Source organism: Pundamilia nyererei, unplaced genomic scaffold (assembly GCF_000239375.1).
Source record: "Pundamilia nyererei isolate P.nyererei 1_Seehausen unplaced genomic scaffold, PunNye1.0 scaffold00348, whole genome shotgun sequence".
In the NCBI taxonomy this organism is placed as follows: Eukaryota; Metazoa; Chordata; class Actinopteri; order Cichliformes; family Cichlidae; genus Pundamilia; species Pundamilia nyererei.
The window spans coordinates 465,355-481,257 of record NW_005187749.1 but is presented as its reverse complement, the minus strand read 5'-3'; the positions used below and the strand labels follow the sequence as shown (position 1 = coordinate 481,257).

At 37.9% G+C, this 15,903-nt stretch overlaps 2 protein-coding genes across 5 annotated transcripts in view; one reads left to right on the top strand and one right to left on the bottom strand.

The window, feature by feature from the left end:
* The window catches only part of LOC102199156 (NXPE family member 3-like), a 10,571-nt gene extending 1,334 nt beyond the window's left edge, over nt 1–9,237 (top strand). Inside the window, exons 2-7 of one of the 2 annotated variants that reach the window (XM_005752200.2) lie at nt 722–875; nt 3,200–3,625; nt 5,736–6,028; nt 6,250–6,320; nt 7,250–7,456; nt 7,540–9,237. In XM_005752200.2, the coding sequence (XP_005752257.2) occupies nt 756–875; nt 3,200–3,625; nt 5,736–6,028; nt 6,250–6,320; nt 7,250–7,456; nt 7,540–8,093 (1,671 nt within the window). In that variant the 5' untranslated portion in view covers nt 722–755 and the 3' untranslated portion in view covers nt 8,094–9,237. The remainder of the gene's footprint in view (nt 1–721; nt 876–3,199; nt 3,626–5,735; nt 6,029–6,249; nt 6,321–7,249; nt 7,457–7,539) is intronic. The other variant, XM_013915687.1, reaches the window with a different exon arrangement.
* A 1,080-nt stretch (nt 9,238–10,317) lies between these two features.
* The window catches only part of LOC102198508 (angiopoietin-related protein 5-like), a 13,830-nt gene continuing 8,244 nt past the window's right edge, over nt 10,318–15,903 (bottom strand). For 2 of the 3 annotated variants that reach the window (XM_005752197.1, XM_005752198.1), the window contains exons 3-9: nt 14,817–14,884; nt 12,475–12,555; nt 12,328–12,355; nt 12,135–12,226; nt 11,415–11,532; nt 11,029–11,214; nt 10,318–10,836 (exon numbers count right to left, since the gene is read on the bottom strand). In XM_005752197.1, the coding sequence (XP_005752254.1) occupies nt 10,538–10,836; nt 11,029–11,214; nt 11,415–11,532; nt 12,135–12,226; nt 12,328–12,355; nt 12,475–12,549 (798 nt within the window). In that variant the 5' untranslated portion in view covers nt 12,550–12,555; nt 14,817–14,884 and the 3' untranslated portion in view covers nt 10,318–10,537. Of the gene's footprint in view, nt 10,837–11,028; nt 11,215–11,414; nt 11,533–12,134; nt 12,227–12,327; nt 12,356–12,474; nt 12,556–12,709; nt 12,727–14,816; nt 14,885–15,903 lie in introns of those variants that run through there. The other variant, XM_013915688.1, reaches the window with a different exon arrangement.

Sequence of the window (15,903 nt, the reverse complement as noted above, 5' to 3'; positions counted from 1 at the left end):
TAAATTGTTTGTGTTTGACAAAATGTGCTGATTTTTCACATGTGATAGCAGAACTGAATTGGGCATGCACAGGATGAGTCACATCATTTGAAACTTAGCCCTGATTGGAGAAATTGGAAGTGTTACAACTGACCCACGTTACAACTATCCCCGGTCTCCCCTACAATAACTAGAGTCAGTTATCCGCAAAAACAAACGTGACGAGGTCATATTTGTTAGGATAAGACCATATGTCATTTATGTTTATTTATCCCAAAGTTGTGAAATTCAACTACAGCTGTCATAAGTGTGCGTGCGTGTGTGTGTGAAAACCTAGACGAATATGGAAATGCACAGTAGTTTATACAGGAACCATTTTCCTTGTTTTAGTTTTATATTGTTTTAAATGCAGGGAAAACGTGCTGCTGTTGTACTGAAGGGTTAAAGTACCAAATAATCATAAACAGCCAAAATAAATAAATATCTGCTTACACCTATGAGTAATGTTGAAAGCTCATTTATATTTTACAGGCTGGGCCGCAATCATTGTAACGTTCAAATATTTTGATGAAAAATCACTCCATGTTTATTAGCTGGCAGATGTTCATCATCTTCTATGATTCCAGAGAAGTTTTATGACAAGTTTTATGAGAACTTTTCTTTTCTTTTCTTTTCTTTTCTTTTCTTTCTGAATAAATAGTTACCAACCCATTTTTTTTTCTTTAATTTTTACCTGTACCAGGTGAGCTGGGAAAGATGAGTACTGTTCATCGATCATGAAATTCCAAGTTTATAAAAGAAAGGTCTGCACATGCCTTCCAAGGTATGGCTGCATCTTCCTATTCTTGGTCGTGTTTGCCTTAAGCTTCGTGATAGATTTCATGGACATCCTGGAGGTGAGGAATTGTTTTTTCATTCATTTATACATCTTTTCTCTTACGCTTGTCCAATTCAGGGTCATGAGGGCTGTCCCAGCTGTCTTTGGGGAGGAGGCAGGGTGCACCGTGCACATAGAGACAGACAACTATTTACACTCACATTCACACCTATGGACAATTTAGAATCACCAGTTAACCTAACCCCACTAATTGCATGTCTCTTTATTCATTTATTTGGGACTTAAATCATTTTAGGCAGTGAGATAAGGTTCAAGAACTGTGTTTTTAGAATAGTTTCATTTAATGACAGGCATTGTTTTTGTTTTGTTTTTTTACATTTCAAAATTAGCAGTGTAGTTTTCTTGCCAATGGTTTCTGTATTTAACTGGAATGTTGTAAATATAACCAGCAGACATGATGGTGAAGGATTGATCTGTGAACTCTATGTGGCAAATAAATGTCTACCTGTGCTAACCAAGAAGCATTGTAAACAGGTGTATTTATCTTATTTCCACCAGTCCTGATACGAGAGTAATTCTTTCACCTAGCATGTAACAAATAAATCTAAACCAATTTAAAAAGTGATTGGTGATTATACCCCCACATTCCATACATTATACACCTCTCCAGAAGTCCCACAGTCACTGTGAGTGGAAACACATGTAAAAAATGTTCGTACAAAATGGCCTTGGGCACCTTAAATAGCAACATAATGGCTTCTTACACAAAAAATACAATTTCTAATCTGACAACTTAACTATAAACTTTGAAAAAAGTAACAAAATAGGAGTATATTTCACAAATAATTCTTTTAAATATTGCTTCAGTAAAAATGTTTAAAATCCACAGTATACTACTAAAAGTTTTCAAATCTATTACAATCGACTGTGCTGTTCTCATTGTCAAATACAAATTCTTTTCCATTATGTGTATTTTGTCATATATGATAGGAAAGGTCTAGAAGTTACTCCATAGTCATTTGCAATTACACTGTAAGGAGGGGAAGTCTTATTTCCTATTTACCCATTGGTAAAACTAAATACCTACACTAACTGAGCAAAAGAATGAGAAACAATATACAGAATCTTCAAGTTTTATTTGTTTTGTCCCTTTTACCAGGACAAGGTAACTCCATAAACCTTTTTTTAGGTTTGCCTCCTTATGATTGAGGAGACACACTGAAGCTCACTCACCAGATAGCTTCCAACTCTCTTTACTTGTAAGCACAATCAATGAAGAGCAGTTACAACCCACTCTCTGAATAATGATTTGTATTCACAATGTAAGAAGAGAAGGTTAACATGCTCCATAATATGGGCTGCATCAAAAATATTGTGCAGTTAAAATGTGCAAACATCATTGTTTTTTTTGTTTTTTTGTTGAAAAACAACAAAAATCTATCTAGTACGAACATCTTTTTTTTAACTACTCAGAAGGTACTCATTAGTTTAAAAAAAATAGATGAAGTATCCATCCATGTAATTTGAAAGTTTTGTCATAATTTCTTTCTCGAGCAGTGTATTTTTAATCTTTACTGTAAAAGTCCAGGTCAAAAGAAAATTAAACCATGAGTCACGGGCAAGCAACATGACTTACTATGTGTTAATAGACCTCTCTGCATTGACTCATACTTGTTATTAATCTCTGTCTTCCTTCTCTCTCCCCAACCGGTCGCGGCAGATAGCCGCCCCTCCCTGACCCTGCTTCTGCCGGAGGTTTCTTCCTGTTAAAAGGGAGTTTTTCCTTCCCACTGTCGCCAAAGTGCTTGCTCATAAGGGGTCATACGATTGTTGGGTTTTTCTCTATATGTATTATTGTAGGATCGATCTTACAATATAAAGCGCTTTGTTTGTATAGCGACTTTTGTATTGATTTTGTGCTGTATAAATAAAATTCAATTGAATTGACCGTGGACCACAAATTACGCCCTTGGAACTGTTCTGTAGGATGGATGTCTGGAAAGATGGCTGGCTTTGTTGCCTCATTGTCCTAAATAGAGCCAACATTGTGATAAAGTGCATGTTCATGGTAAATCATCTCTTTCTGTCAGTTTAATGTTAATGTTAACCCAGACAAACCTGAAGTAACTCAGATATTGGAACAAGCTCGGGTTTAGTGCACTCATTTGTATTTGACATCTTCACTGAATAGTTTATTAATTTTACTGAAGATTGAAGATCAAGCAGATGTGGATCATTAGACATTTGTATTGGCACAAATAAGACATGAAAGTAGGAAATACAATTTCAAGAGAAACGTTTTATTGTAATTTGTTAACTGCTGGCCATTTATTTGATGGATTTTTGTGTCTGCTGTGCTCTCTCTCTGTTTCCCATTTTCAGAATACTGTGAAATCTACCATCCATAGCTCATATGCAGACAGACATTATGACTTCTGCAAATTCCAACCACTGTCCCTTAAGGAGACTCGTGAAGAACACCTCCTATTAAAGTCCATCGCTTGGCCTGAAACTCCACCTTTACCATTTCCTCATTACCTGAGCAAGACTAGTGATCCCTCACACAGCAGCTTCACCATTCTCTCAGGGAGGGAAGACGGAGAGTGGCACAAAGATGATAACCTGGAGATTCTGATCAAAATGTACGACTTCCAGGGGCTTCCAAAGAAATTTGGGGGAGACGTTTTACTTGCCCGGCTCCATAACCCGACTCTTGGTGCAGGTGTGGTAGGGCAAGTGGTGGATCATCTCAATGGCTCCTATTCTGCTGTGTTCTATTTACCCTGGGAAGGAAACGCAGAGGTTGAGGTGATGCTAAAACTGAATTTCAATGTGATCATGGTTTTTCAGTCAACCTTCCTTTTTAATACAATATGATCTTCAGACAAAGGTAGGATTATCATTTCAAGATAGTAGACTAAACAAGACACAGGTGCAAACGATTAAAATAAGGATAGGGAAGTAAAATTCAGACACAGGAGACAACTTTCAAAGTAAAACACAGAAATGGTAACAGAATCTAACCAATCAGACACAATTCACACTTGACATAAAATGAACTAAATCTGAAAGCCAAGCTATAAACACTGAAAAAAAAGGTTTCAGGTCCTAAAAGGACATGGAAGTTAGCTCTAATTTGGCACTTGTCACGTTTAACTTTAAACTTTGTTAAAACTTCAACTGCACCCAGTCAAAAAGCCACACTCTAAAGCCGAGACCACATTTTTGTGCATGACTCTTACTGCAACCAACTTTAAGCATCAATATTATGTGATACATCATACAACCTCACTTTCAAAAAAGTATGGACGAAGTGATTTGCAAATATCATAAATCAAGATTTTCTTCATAATAGAGCAATATAACAAGTTTAAACTGAGAAAATGTCCTGCTGTAAGGAGAAAAAATGTCATTTTGAATTTAATGGTAGCAATACATGTTGAAAAAGTTAGAACTGGGTCGTGTTTACCACTGTGTGGCATCTCTTCTTCTTTTAACAACTAAGGAAACCAAATTTTGTATCATCCTCACTTGATATAGGATTCTAGTGGCTTAACAGGCCTCATTTTATTTTCCTAATGTTGGTCAAAGTCTGTACTGTAGGTAGCCCAATTAAGCAGTATGTGACTCTTCTACTATGAAGCCATGGTGTTGCAAAAGATGCACTGTTTGCTTTTGCATTCTCTTTCTGAAACATGAAAGTCTTCCCATGAAAATGCCATCATCTAGATGGGAGCATATATTCCTGTAAAACCTGTAGAAGAACGGATCCTCCCACCAAGCACTGATGATGCTTTTCCACATGTGCAAGCTGCCAGTTCCAATAGCATTAATGTGGTGCGCCTGACATCAGAGAAGCAGGCTTTTGAACGGAGTGCTACTAACATGTTTCCTTTCCTCTTTATTAGAATTTCAATTCATATGACCACAGAACAGTTTTTTCCACTTTGTCTTAATCCAAATGACCTTAGCCCAGAGATGATAGTGGTGTTTCTTTATCATGTTCACATGTTGCGTCTTCTTTTCAGGATAGATCTTTAACCTGCACTTGTGAATTGCATGGTGAACTGTGTTCACAGAGTGATTTCTGGGAGTGTTCCTGGGGTCACACAGTGATTTCCATGACAGAATTATGCATGCTGTCTGTAAGCCTGAAGGTCATAGCTATCTAATATTTTTTCCCCTTATCCCATGCTTACAGAGATTTCTCCAAGATGCTTGATGATATTATATATTGTAGGTGCCGAAATATGCTAAGTGTTTTCAATCCTACATTTTGGAGCATTGTTCTGAAATTGTTCCACAATTTGTAATTTTTGCATATTTTCTTTTATTCAAAGAAACTGGGCCTCTCTGAAATGTTCTTTATACCCAAATATGTTACTACCATCTTGCCCATTAACCTAATTACTGCCAAATCCAACTGTGTTTTAGTAGAGCTCACTTTTCCACTTTTCTTTCCATTATCCCAATTTTTTTTTGAGATGCTGCCATCAAATCCAAATTGAACTTCTATTTCTTAGAAAATAGTCAAATCTTCAAACTTCTAAAAGTATGTTTAAAATGAACAAAGAAAAAAAATGTATATATATAAAATGTATTTCTGTTCCCTTACAGATAAATACTCAGAGTGCACTGGTGTGGTAGCGGTTTGCACTCTTGGAGTGCTTCTTTTGCTTGTTGATTTCTAAAGCAACTAAAACCATATTAATACTGATAAGATGACCACTATACATCGATATACATGATGTCTAAAAGTGTGGTTTGCATATTTAACTTCAACCATTTGTTCTTGTCATAAGCAGTATGCCAGGCATGATCATTATGACGTCATCATGATCTAAGGGAAGTTTAGCTGTGCTGTATGCCAATCCACAGGGAAATACACAAATAGGAATGTCATTCTTTGTCCTCCCAGGTAACACTGGTTCACCCCAGTGAGGCAATCACAGTGCTGCGCAGTCTGACCAGAAAACACCCTGACAGGATTTACTTCAAGAGCTTCTTCCGCTCAGGCTACATCAATGAAACTACTGTCTGTAACGTATGTTTGCGTCCAACCCAGCAGCCTGTGTGCAACTACACTGACCTCAGTACAGGCGAGCCGTGGTTCTGCTACAAGCCAAAGAATCTGAGTTGTGATACCAGGATCAATCACTCCAAAGGAAGGCTTAAAAAAAACCTCATGACCACAGAGACCCTTTTTCAAAGGTGTGTATATGCCACATTATCTGTGTGACCTAAATGGGGAATTTCTAAAGTCGAGGCAAAAAGTGATTTTGAGGCTTTTCTTCCAAAAAGCTAATTATTTACACTCGGATATGAAGAAAACTTCGTCTGTACTTGTGTAAATGGTAAATGGGCAAAAAAAAGGGTATTTTTGTTTTGTTCTCTGCAATCTAAATCATTTTGTTGCGTGTGCTTTGCCTCAGTGATGTCAACATGAAAGTCTCTATTCCAGCTTCAGGACCTTCCCGTGTCACTGTTTTGCCAAAAACTAAAGGTAAATTATAAGTTTTCCAATTTTTTACATTTTTTTAGTAGTATGGAGTAAGCTAAAAGTTTTTGGATGCGATGTTAGTGTTCATGTGGAGAGATAATCCCTAAGAAGTTTTTTTCAGTGCTCCTTCAGAAGCTTGACTGCTACACATGGATCACTCCCTGGAAGCCATGTTCTGTGCCCTTGCAGTGCTGGGTCTTCGTAACTGTGTCAAAACACAACTTGTCTTGATCTCACAATTTTCTTTGCACTGTGTGTGGGCCCACAGTTGTGTGCTGATACATACTACATGTTCAGTTTCCAGTGGATATACTCAGACTTCCCAAAATGTTACAGTACAGCTGTCCTTCAGGAATTCACCTGCACAAACCTGTAAATGTCAAACAGTGACTACAGTTCCAGTTGATCTCCCACTGGATGTGCTCTCTGCACAAATTTAAGGTCCATAAGTAAATGTAAGTGATTATAACAGGACCTTCCAGATGCAATTTAAAAGTAGCTGCAATAGAAGAGTGTCATAAATGAACCATGAGCAAGAGATAAGGTTTTTGGTTTTTCTGACTAGTTTCCAAAATGTTTTGATCACAACACAAGCTGCACTTAGCAGATAAAATGCTGAATGAAGTGCACCCTCTCTCTTTAATCTTCAGTTTGAGGCAAGTTTTCAACATCCACATATGTGGTGAGTTGTAAGGTTTACAATCAAGACAGATTATGATATGTTCAAAGCTGCCATGATTTCATGTAGATGGCCACAGGGTTAAACTGTTCCAAAACTAATATAGTGGTGTGAAGTCTTGCATCTGTAGTATGATGGTAGAGTGGTTTTTTTTCTCTGGAATTTGCTTAACTTACGCATGATTGCCACAGTAAGATTAGACTTATCAGCTGGTTAAAAATATACTATTATTTATTTTTTAACGTCTTCTCAGGTTGGTCCATGGTGAGTAGGCGCACTGTGAAGTCTAGACCCTCTGGGTATTATTTCCACGGTGTGTGGCGAGCATTACGTGGCCCCAGAGTTCCTCACTTCAACACTTCCTCAGCTATCACTCAGTGTCTGAAAGGAAAGGTGGTTCATATATACGGAGACTCCACCGTCAGGCAGTGGTTTGAATACTTTAACGCAACACTACCAGGTAGCTGCTCCACAAACCTCTCTGGCAACAATTTGATTTTTTTCACAGTGAAACTTAAATCATTCTCTCTGTATTATTTTCAGATCTTAAGGAGTTTAACCTGCATAGCCAGAAAAAAATTGGACCTTATATGGCTCTAGACTATGTGAACAACATCTTGGTGACATACCGCTGCCATGGTCCTCCTATCAGGTTTTCCAAAGTCCCAATCAGCGAGTTGCGCTATATTGCCAACGAATTAGACAGCTTGACTGGAGGCAGCGATACCGTCGTAGTTCTTGGCATTTGGTCGCACTTCAGCACTTTCCCCGTTGAGGTCTACATCCGGCGTTTGCAGAGCATCCGCAGGGCGGTGGTGCGGCTGCTGTCCAGGGCTCCAGATACACTGGTTGTCATTCGGACTGCAAACCCAAAAAATCTGACGCTCTATGAGACAATCACTAACAGCGACTGGTACTCGCTGCAGCGTGACAAGGTGCTCAGGGCCATGTTCAAAGGACTGAATGTCCATCTGGTGGATGCTTGGGAGATGGTCATGGCCCACAACCTGCCACATGAACTCCACCCACAGCCTCCAATTATTGAAAACATGATTAATGTTCTCTTGTCCTACATATGCCCTAAAAAAGGTGGCTAGATGTGATTGTTTTTCAGCAGCCCATGCACACACACATTTATTCCTTGCTTATTTATAACAGAGATAAATAGTAATGAATAATTAAACTGAGCCTTTGGATTCTCATGCAACAATCCAGGAAATACTGGAACTCCTTATCTGACACACAAGCAGGATTTACATAAGGGAATATTGCCTCATACAGGCTCATTCCATAGAACCAATCTATGACACACTATGAATGTTTTATTGACAGTAGGTTGTAATTCAAAGTCACTTATTGAGTAGTTTACTCATTACCACAAAAGAGGTAAGCTTCACTATGCTGCCTTGCTTCCAAAGAAAATGTGTTTCGCCACAGTCATCTTTTCAGTGCAACTCTTATTGTGTTTTCTGCAGCAAATCAAATAACACAAAAAGGCAAAATAAAAACGTAAAAAGGGGTAACATTGAGCAAAGTTAGAAATAATTCAAATGTTTGCCATAGATATATATTCAGGTGGACATAAAAATACCGAAATTAATGCTACTAAGAAGGGACATAAGATGGGATATAACATCTCGAAATAGTCACTGATTGTTAATTTAATAATGCTAAACATTACTTTATAAAATATGTAAACCCTGTAAAATGACGTCAGATTTTACACAACACTGCCAGTGAATTTGCATCTATTTCTAGAGTACTGTTGGGAGCATTAATCTGACTGACTTCTCAGGTATTACCTCTAGAGTTAAGTGTTTACTGAAAATATCACAAGACACGTGAATGTATTTTCTGGATTCATGAAAGGACAAAAACAAGAAAAATGTTCTCCAGCTGAATGAAAAGAAAAAGGAAGTCCTTGTCTTTGCCCGTGACAGATTAAGTTAATGACAACTTAGGTTCTCTTGCCACATTTGCTAAATCTTCTATCAGGAACCTTGGTGTAACGTTTGACTCTGTCTTCACTGTCAATGCTTACTTTAAATCTCTGGTTCGTTCTTATTTCTGTTACTTGGATCACCAGGTTGAGTTCTACTGTGTCAGGCTTTGGATTGATATTTGTTATTTATGCCTTTATTTTATCACATCTGGATTACTGTAAATTCATTGTTTACTGGTTTTAATAAAGCATCCTTGGAATGCCTGCAGGTTGTTCAGAACGCTACCCACATACATTAATCCAGGTGCACTGATTCTCCATCAACTTCAGATTCCACTTTAAGATTGTGGGGTTTTTTTTACTTTTAGAGCTCTGCATGCACAAACATCCACTTTTCTAGCACCAGCTCCAGACCCCGAAACTCTATGACGCTGTGATCTCTTTTAAAAAGCAACTAAAACCTCATCTTTTTAAACTTGCTAAACCTTTTTGTTTTTATGTTGTCGCATTTTTGTTGTGTTGTTTGTAATATTTATCTCGAGAGGTGCTAAATAAATAACATTTATGACTAAATATAATGTAATTTAAACATAAGACTGTTAAATTAAAGTATTGTTTAAAACTGGCTTATGTTTTTAGTTACAGTTTTATTATGTTGGAAAAAGAATTATTTTTTGCTATTGGTTATTCAAACTACTTACAATTCAATAAAATGTTATTTATATACCAAAGTAACCAATAACAAGACACTTTATATGATAAGAGACAGATATCAGAAACAGAGCCTCAACATCATACTGACTGAATTATGCTAAGGACAATTTGGAGAAAAATTATTTATACCAAAAGCATGACCTGTGGTCAGATGAGACTAAACTAGGTCTATTTGGGTAAAGAGATACTGCTCATGTTTGAAGAATGAATCCATCCACAACCCAAAGAATACCGTCCCCAAAGTAAATATGAAAAAAAGATATGAATAATGAAAAAAGATATGAGAAGATTTTGAAAGTAGTCAGCAGCAAAACTTGGGTTCTCATGTTCTCTTTCAACACGACAATCTCCAAAAATATACGTTGGCATTCTGGTCTGCACATAGCCCTGACTTGAATCCCATTCTCAGGGGTGAAGACCAAGAACCATGCCAGAAGATGGTCAAATCTGGAGAAGTTTAAGAGATTTGCCAAAGAAGAATGGTCTAGGACTGCTCAGGTGGTGCATGTGAGACTTGTTGAAAAAGACAACAAAGGACTGCTGGCTGTTATCCAGCAAAAAGGATTTTCAACATAATTACTGGCAACAGAGGGGCTAATAATGTTGACTCTGGCATATTTTAGTTCTTGTAAAAATTATTTTTAATACATAAAAAGAGAGGGTAAGCAGTGCTTTAACAGGAAGAGACCTCGGGTAGAACTTGATTATCTGGAAGGCATGTTTTTCAGTTTAGTACAGAAATGACTAAGCATTAACAATACACTGATTTTCATGCTTTTAGCATTGTATTTTACATATCTCCTTCACAGTTACTTTTCTTAAAAGCTTTGTTGAAAGTTTTTTGCAGAATGAAAATCAGCACTTGATAATTTGAGGAGGTTCCTTTCACACCGACTTGATCATCATTCTTGTGGCCTTGGCTGAGTATGGTGCAGGTGGTTTCCAGGTGCGCCAGTGGAGGCCCGAAGCCCAACCTATGTGTTCACCGTAGGAATGCCAGTCACCGTTTAGATTGGCGGACCCACACTTGCTGTACCACCACCCGCCGCCCTCTCTAACGGTACATGCTCCAACAGCAATGTCACCAAAGATGCAGGGGGAGCAGCCATCATTATCGCGGTCAACTGTGCTAAAGCCATAGCCATTCTGATCAATGCCTTTATAGGCACCACGGATGGCATCACCTTTGGATAGAGTGGGAAACAAATCAAGAAAAATGAATTTTTAAAATTCACAGGGTTTCTTTAAAGTACAAAAAAAGAACAATATCTAACACCTGATTGCATAAACAAACAGTGAGTAACATTTATGTGTATATAAAAAGCAAAAGAAATATGGCGACAGTAAAAACTTCAACAGGCTTCAGGCTTCAGTACCTGCATTTCCACGGTACTTCCCAACATGTAGTTTGAACGCAGTTTTCTCATTTCCCAGTCTAAAGTTTTTGTACTCAGCGAAAGCAGTCCCATCTTCATGATCCCACAGATCCACCCTCATTGTCCACTTCTTGGACTTGTCTTTGGTAAGATAAAAAATCTTATTCAGCCCGAGCCAGTGGTCCTCTGAAAGTCAAAGCACAAAGAAATAAATGGTAAATGGCCTGTATTTGTATAGTGCTTTATTTAGTCCCTAAGGACCCCAAAGCGCTTTATACTACATTACACTACAAAGAAAAGATTTAATATTTTTATGTTAGATCCATTCTTGATCTCTAGGATTATATATCACTACATCATAATAATAATCATTGTAATTTATTTACGTGTCAGGTTTCCAAAGCCAGTTTTATATGCTGCCCATTTTCTGTGGAAAGAAACGGCTCCTCCGCTTCGTTTTTGAAACACCGTCCAGCCTCCATCTGGATGCATCTCACAGTAGACCTGAGTAAGAAGTTCATTCACCACATATTAAGAAATTCAGCTGGCATTTACTTCTACTTTTTATCTAAGGAGCAAGAAACATTTTAGAATATGGCCTACAAGTAGTGGAGTAATTCACCTGTAATAAATGGAAATTGAATATTTTATTTGAAATTACAATCTAATCATACTAACCTATGAATACTTAAAAGTAGGTACACTACAATAACTCGGGTTTTTACAGGAAACAAAGAAATTATTATATTGTATGTTAAGTACAGTGTAAGTAATTTTAGCTTGTGTAAAATGTCATGGTAATTTTGCAGAAAAATAAATATTTATGTATCTTACATCCATTTAGATAAGGGGAAATTACACCCTTGGTCGGGGCTATATTATCGAGTATATAACCAGAAGCTCAGTGTGCTTTTTGTTTAACATTATTGTTTACTTAATAGTTATGAATATAAAGTAAACTGTATCCTGTTATCTATAACCAAATGAAACCTTGTTCTGGTGAAATCATTTGATAGATAAATTGCAGTTATAGTTTACAGTGCTGCTTCTGTTTGCTGTGATCTTATAAACATGACTTTGTTATTATTTCTTGGCTCGATCGATACCTTAAACTTGGTCGCGGCTCCATTTGGCTGGATCGTATAAACGCCACTGGATGCTCGTGGTGACAGAGTCTTAATCTGTGTGCAGTCTGTTCCTGAGGCGTACACCATAACAGAAAGAAACACAATAAGAAGCAGAAGAATAAGACTGAAATAGTATACTTATCTGAGTAATAACAAACAAGATGATCCATACCTTGAGGAGAACCTGCTTTGTCCTGTCTCTAGCAATACAAAGAAACAGTTTTAAAGTGAGTCTTAACCTCGTTTAAATATCCATCTTAAATACTGACAATACAGAAGCAGGACAGACCAAGTAGGGAACGAATTTTAAAGCTCTTACTTTTACCCCGGCCTGTTCTGTGCAGCTCGAAAGAAATGCCAGGATGAGTCCACAATACACAACCAGACTCTTCATTTTGACCTGTGTTTAAAACAGACCAGACTGTAAACAGTGTTTAGTCCGATGAAAATTGCTGGTAACTCTGCTCTCAGAAGATGACTGGCTGCTCAGAGTAACTCTGTCCTGTTCATTACTGCAGCAGTAATAGTCAACAGTTTTTTCTCCAAACACATACTTGCGTGTTAGGTGAACCTTAAACCCCGTCTCAAGATTAACAACAGCAGCAGTCCCTTTATCCAATAGCTTAACTACCACACCCCCTTCACTGCTATGACAAGCGCGTCACTTCCTACCTTAGGTCAGTGTGAGTGTGACAACTCAAATCTGAACAACTGATGCAGTCATCCAACATGAACTGCAATTTTTCTCTGAAAGAGCTTGTTTACCTAATGTTACACAACTTTCACAATGCTAATTTCTCAGACCTCTCTGGCTACACCTCTCTCTAACATTCCAACTGAGTAGTTCTATTTGCACAGCAATAAAGTCAATGTTTGTGGAAGCCAGTTACAGACATCATCTTTTTATTGACTCGGATAGCAAGGGATGTTTACAATTGCTCCTTTGGCGTCTGTAGTTAGAAAAATTACATGTTTCCCTTAAATCTAAATTTCTCTTCAGATATTGTTATTCCCCAGAGACTCTGCTCAGTCATTTCTTCTTATTCTTGAAGATGATAAATTTGATGTAGATATGAAACTGAAAGAATAAATTCTAACTACTTTTAAGCAATTGCCTAACTTTTTATTTAATGGCTCCACCAGATGAAATGTTTTAACCATTTAAGCATGGCACCAAATTTTCCAGTTATTTATGGTTTGTAGTAGTTTCAGTGATCGCCAGGTGTCCCATGAGACGTGTAGTTTTAAGTAAAATGTTTTTGCAACTTTTAACTTCAACTTTTTACTATGAAACACAGAGGTGCCACAGTTCTCAAACCAAACTCTGGAAGTTGATCAAAAAACGATTTATGTCTTATTTTTCCAAATGTTTACAGTAACTTTGGATAAAGCACTTGTGAGATGCTCCACATTTCCCTTGTGTATCTGTGATAATGTCTATATGTACTCTAGCAGGATGATCTTTGTGGTTGTTATGCTACAATCACAGTAGGAAAAACAGTGGTTGGAGAATGCAACACAACCAAAATTACTGTGTATAGTGCGCAATGAACTTGGTTGTTTCGAGTGATTGTTTCGACGACAGGGCCAGCATGACGCACAGGGTGACGGCTGAGGGAGTTGCATGCTTAATCTCTGGGTGACCTTGGTTAGAGCAACTACTTCCAACTGGTTTTTGACAGCAAAGAAATTGCAATTTTTTCTAGGGAGGTTGCAATCTACTCTGGTGTGACTGAGCCATTAAATACAAAAAAGCTAGACTGTGGTGAGTAGAGCAGACAATAATAGCAATTAAGTATGTTATTGTGTGTACCCAATAGGGTAAGCATGAACATGCATGAAGATTGTCACACATACAGCGATTATCAACAGCTATACATATAATTCTTTTGATTTTCATATTTATCATCCCCCTGTGAATCCAATGTTATTTGTTTCCACAATGGAATTTCACCACTAAATAGGGAATGAAGAAATTGAAAAATTTGGTGTAATTTGGTGTAACTTGGTGTACCTATTTCTACTGGTCATGTCATCGAGTCAAGTGCTGACTTGGAGTCACAATTGGGACCAGTCATTGGTTGGGAGCAATGGGACATCTGCAAAAGGGATGTTTAGTGCAGCTATCAAGTTGAAAGCTAGCAGTTACAGTATTAACATTTTATAACCTGTTACCTTGGTCTTGAATATTATTAATGGAATGAACAAGGTTTCTGCCATTTTTATGGTCTTTTTTTTTTTTACCTCTTCTTTTGTGGCAAACTAGTAATGGAGTGGGCTCATTGGAGGGTTAATATATTTTGTAATTAACTGATTTAAGCCTTGTGTAACAGAGATGACTGTTAAGCTGTGAATGCTAAGTTATGAAATTTGGGCATGTGATATGGTACTAAGGTTTATCCAATTTATTGTAAATCTATTGTGTGATATGTGTAGTGTGGTGTATTTTCCAGTTGTTTAATGATTCAAAAGCTGTATATTTTAATTACATAAAACTCTAAGTAGCCAATTATGACCAACTGTCACCAACATGATTATCACTATTGTTTTCATCAGCAGTGAGTTTGGAATTATTTGCCACAATTATTCATCGGTTTTAGTGACAAAAATATTTTTAATGCACTGCCATCTACACCAAACACTGCTTTCGCATTTTCTCACCTGTACAAATCTTTACATCCAAGTGAAACTGGTCTTCCTCCTTCCTCCTGCTTTAATTCAGTGCATCTCTTATCAGAAAAATAAAAAATTGACACCAAAACTTAAAGAAATTACATCAACAGGGCATTGCCTTCACTTTTACATTGTCCTACATTCCTGCAAATTAAAATTTCTTTGCAGGAAATGTGTTTAGTATAAGTCCTTCACTACATGCATTGTAGGGGGGGCGTGGTATGAAAAGGGGAAAAAAACCCAAAGAAAATGCTTGGACACTGCTAGCATGGGCGCCCACACAAAGGCAAAGCAGGAGATGAAGCATCGCTGAATATGTTTCCAAAACAACTTCATTCTAAGCAAAGACTAGAAAATATGGTGAAGCATATCTTCCCTTTGGCTTCACCTGCACAAGTGCCAAGATAGGTCTCCCTTGCATAATTGGTTTTCCCTTTGTTGGAAGCACGCGTTGGGCTCTTCAAATCACGGACAAACAGTATCCCACATTCTTAATTTTTAGTTCACAAACACTTCTTTAATGACTAACTACTGACATTTTGGGGATGTTAGCTCTTTATACAGTAAGGTTACAGTGGGATACAAATAATATCAGGCTGATCCTGCCACGATTTGTTCCCTCAGTTCAAATCACGGACTAACAGTATCCTACAGTTGTTTATGTTTTTAAACCCATTTTGCACAGAGAGGCATTTTTTGACAAATGTATTGATAGCAATGTTGAATATTATTATCCATCCATCCATCCATCCATCCATCTTCATCCGCTTTATCCGAGGCCGGGTCGTGGGGGCAGCAGCCTAAGCAGAGAGGCCCAGACCTCCCTCTCCCCAGCCACCTCCTCCAGCTTATCCGGGGGGACACCAAGGCGTTCCCAGGCCAGCTGAGAGATATAATCTGTCCAGCGTGTCCTGGGTCTGCATGCCTGGAACACCTCACCCAGGAGGCGCCCAGGAGGCATCCTTGTCAGATGCCCGAACCACCTCAGGCTGGCTCCTTTCAATGTGGAGCAGCAGCAGCTCTACTCTGAGCCCCTCCCAGATGGCCGAACTTCTCACCCTATCTCTAAGGGAGA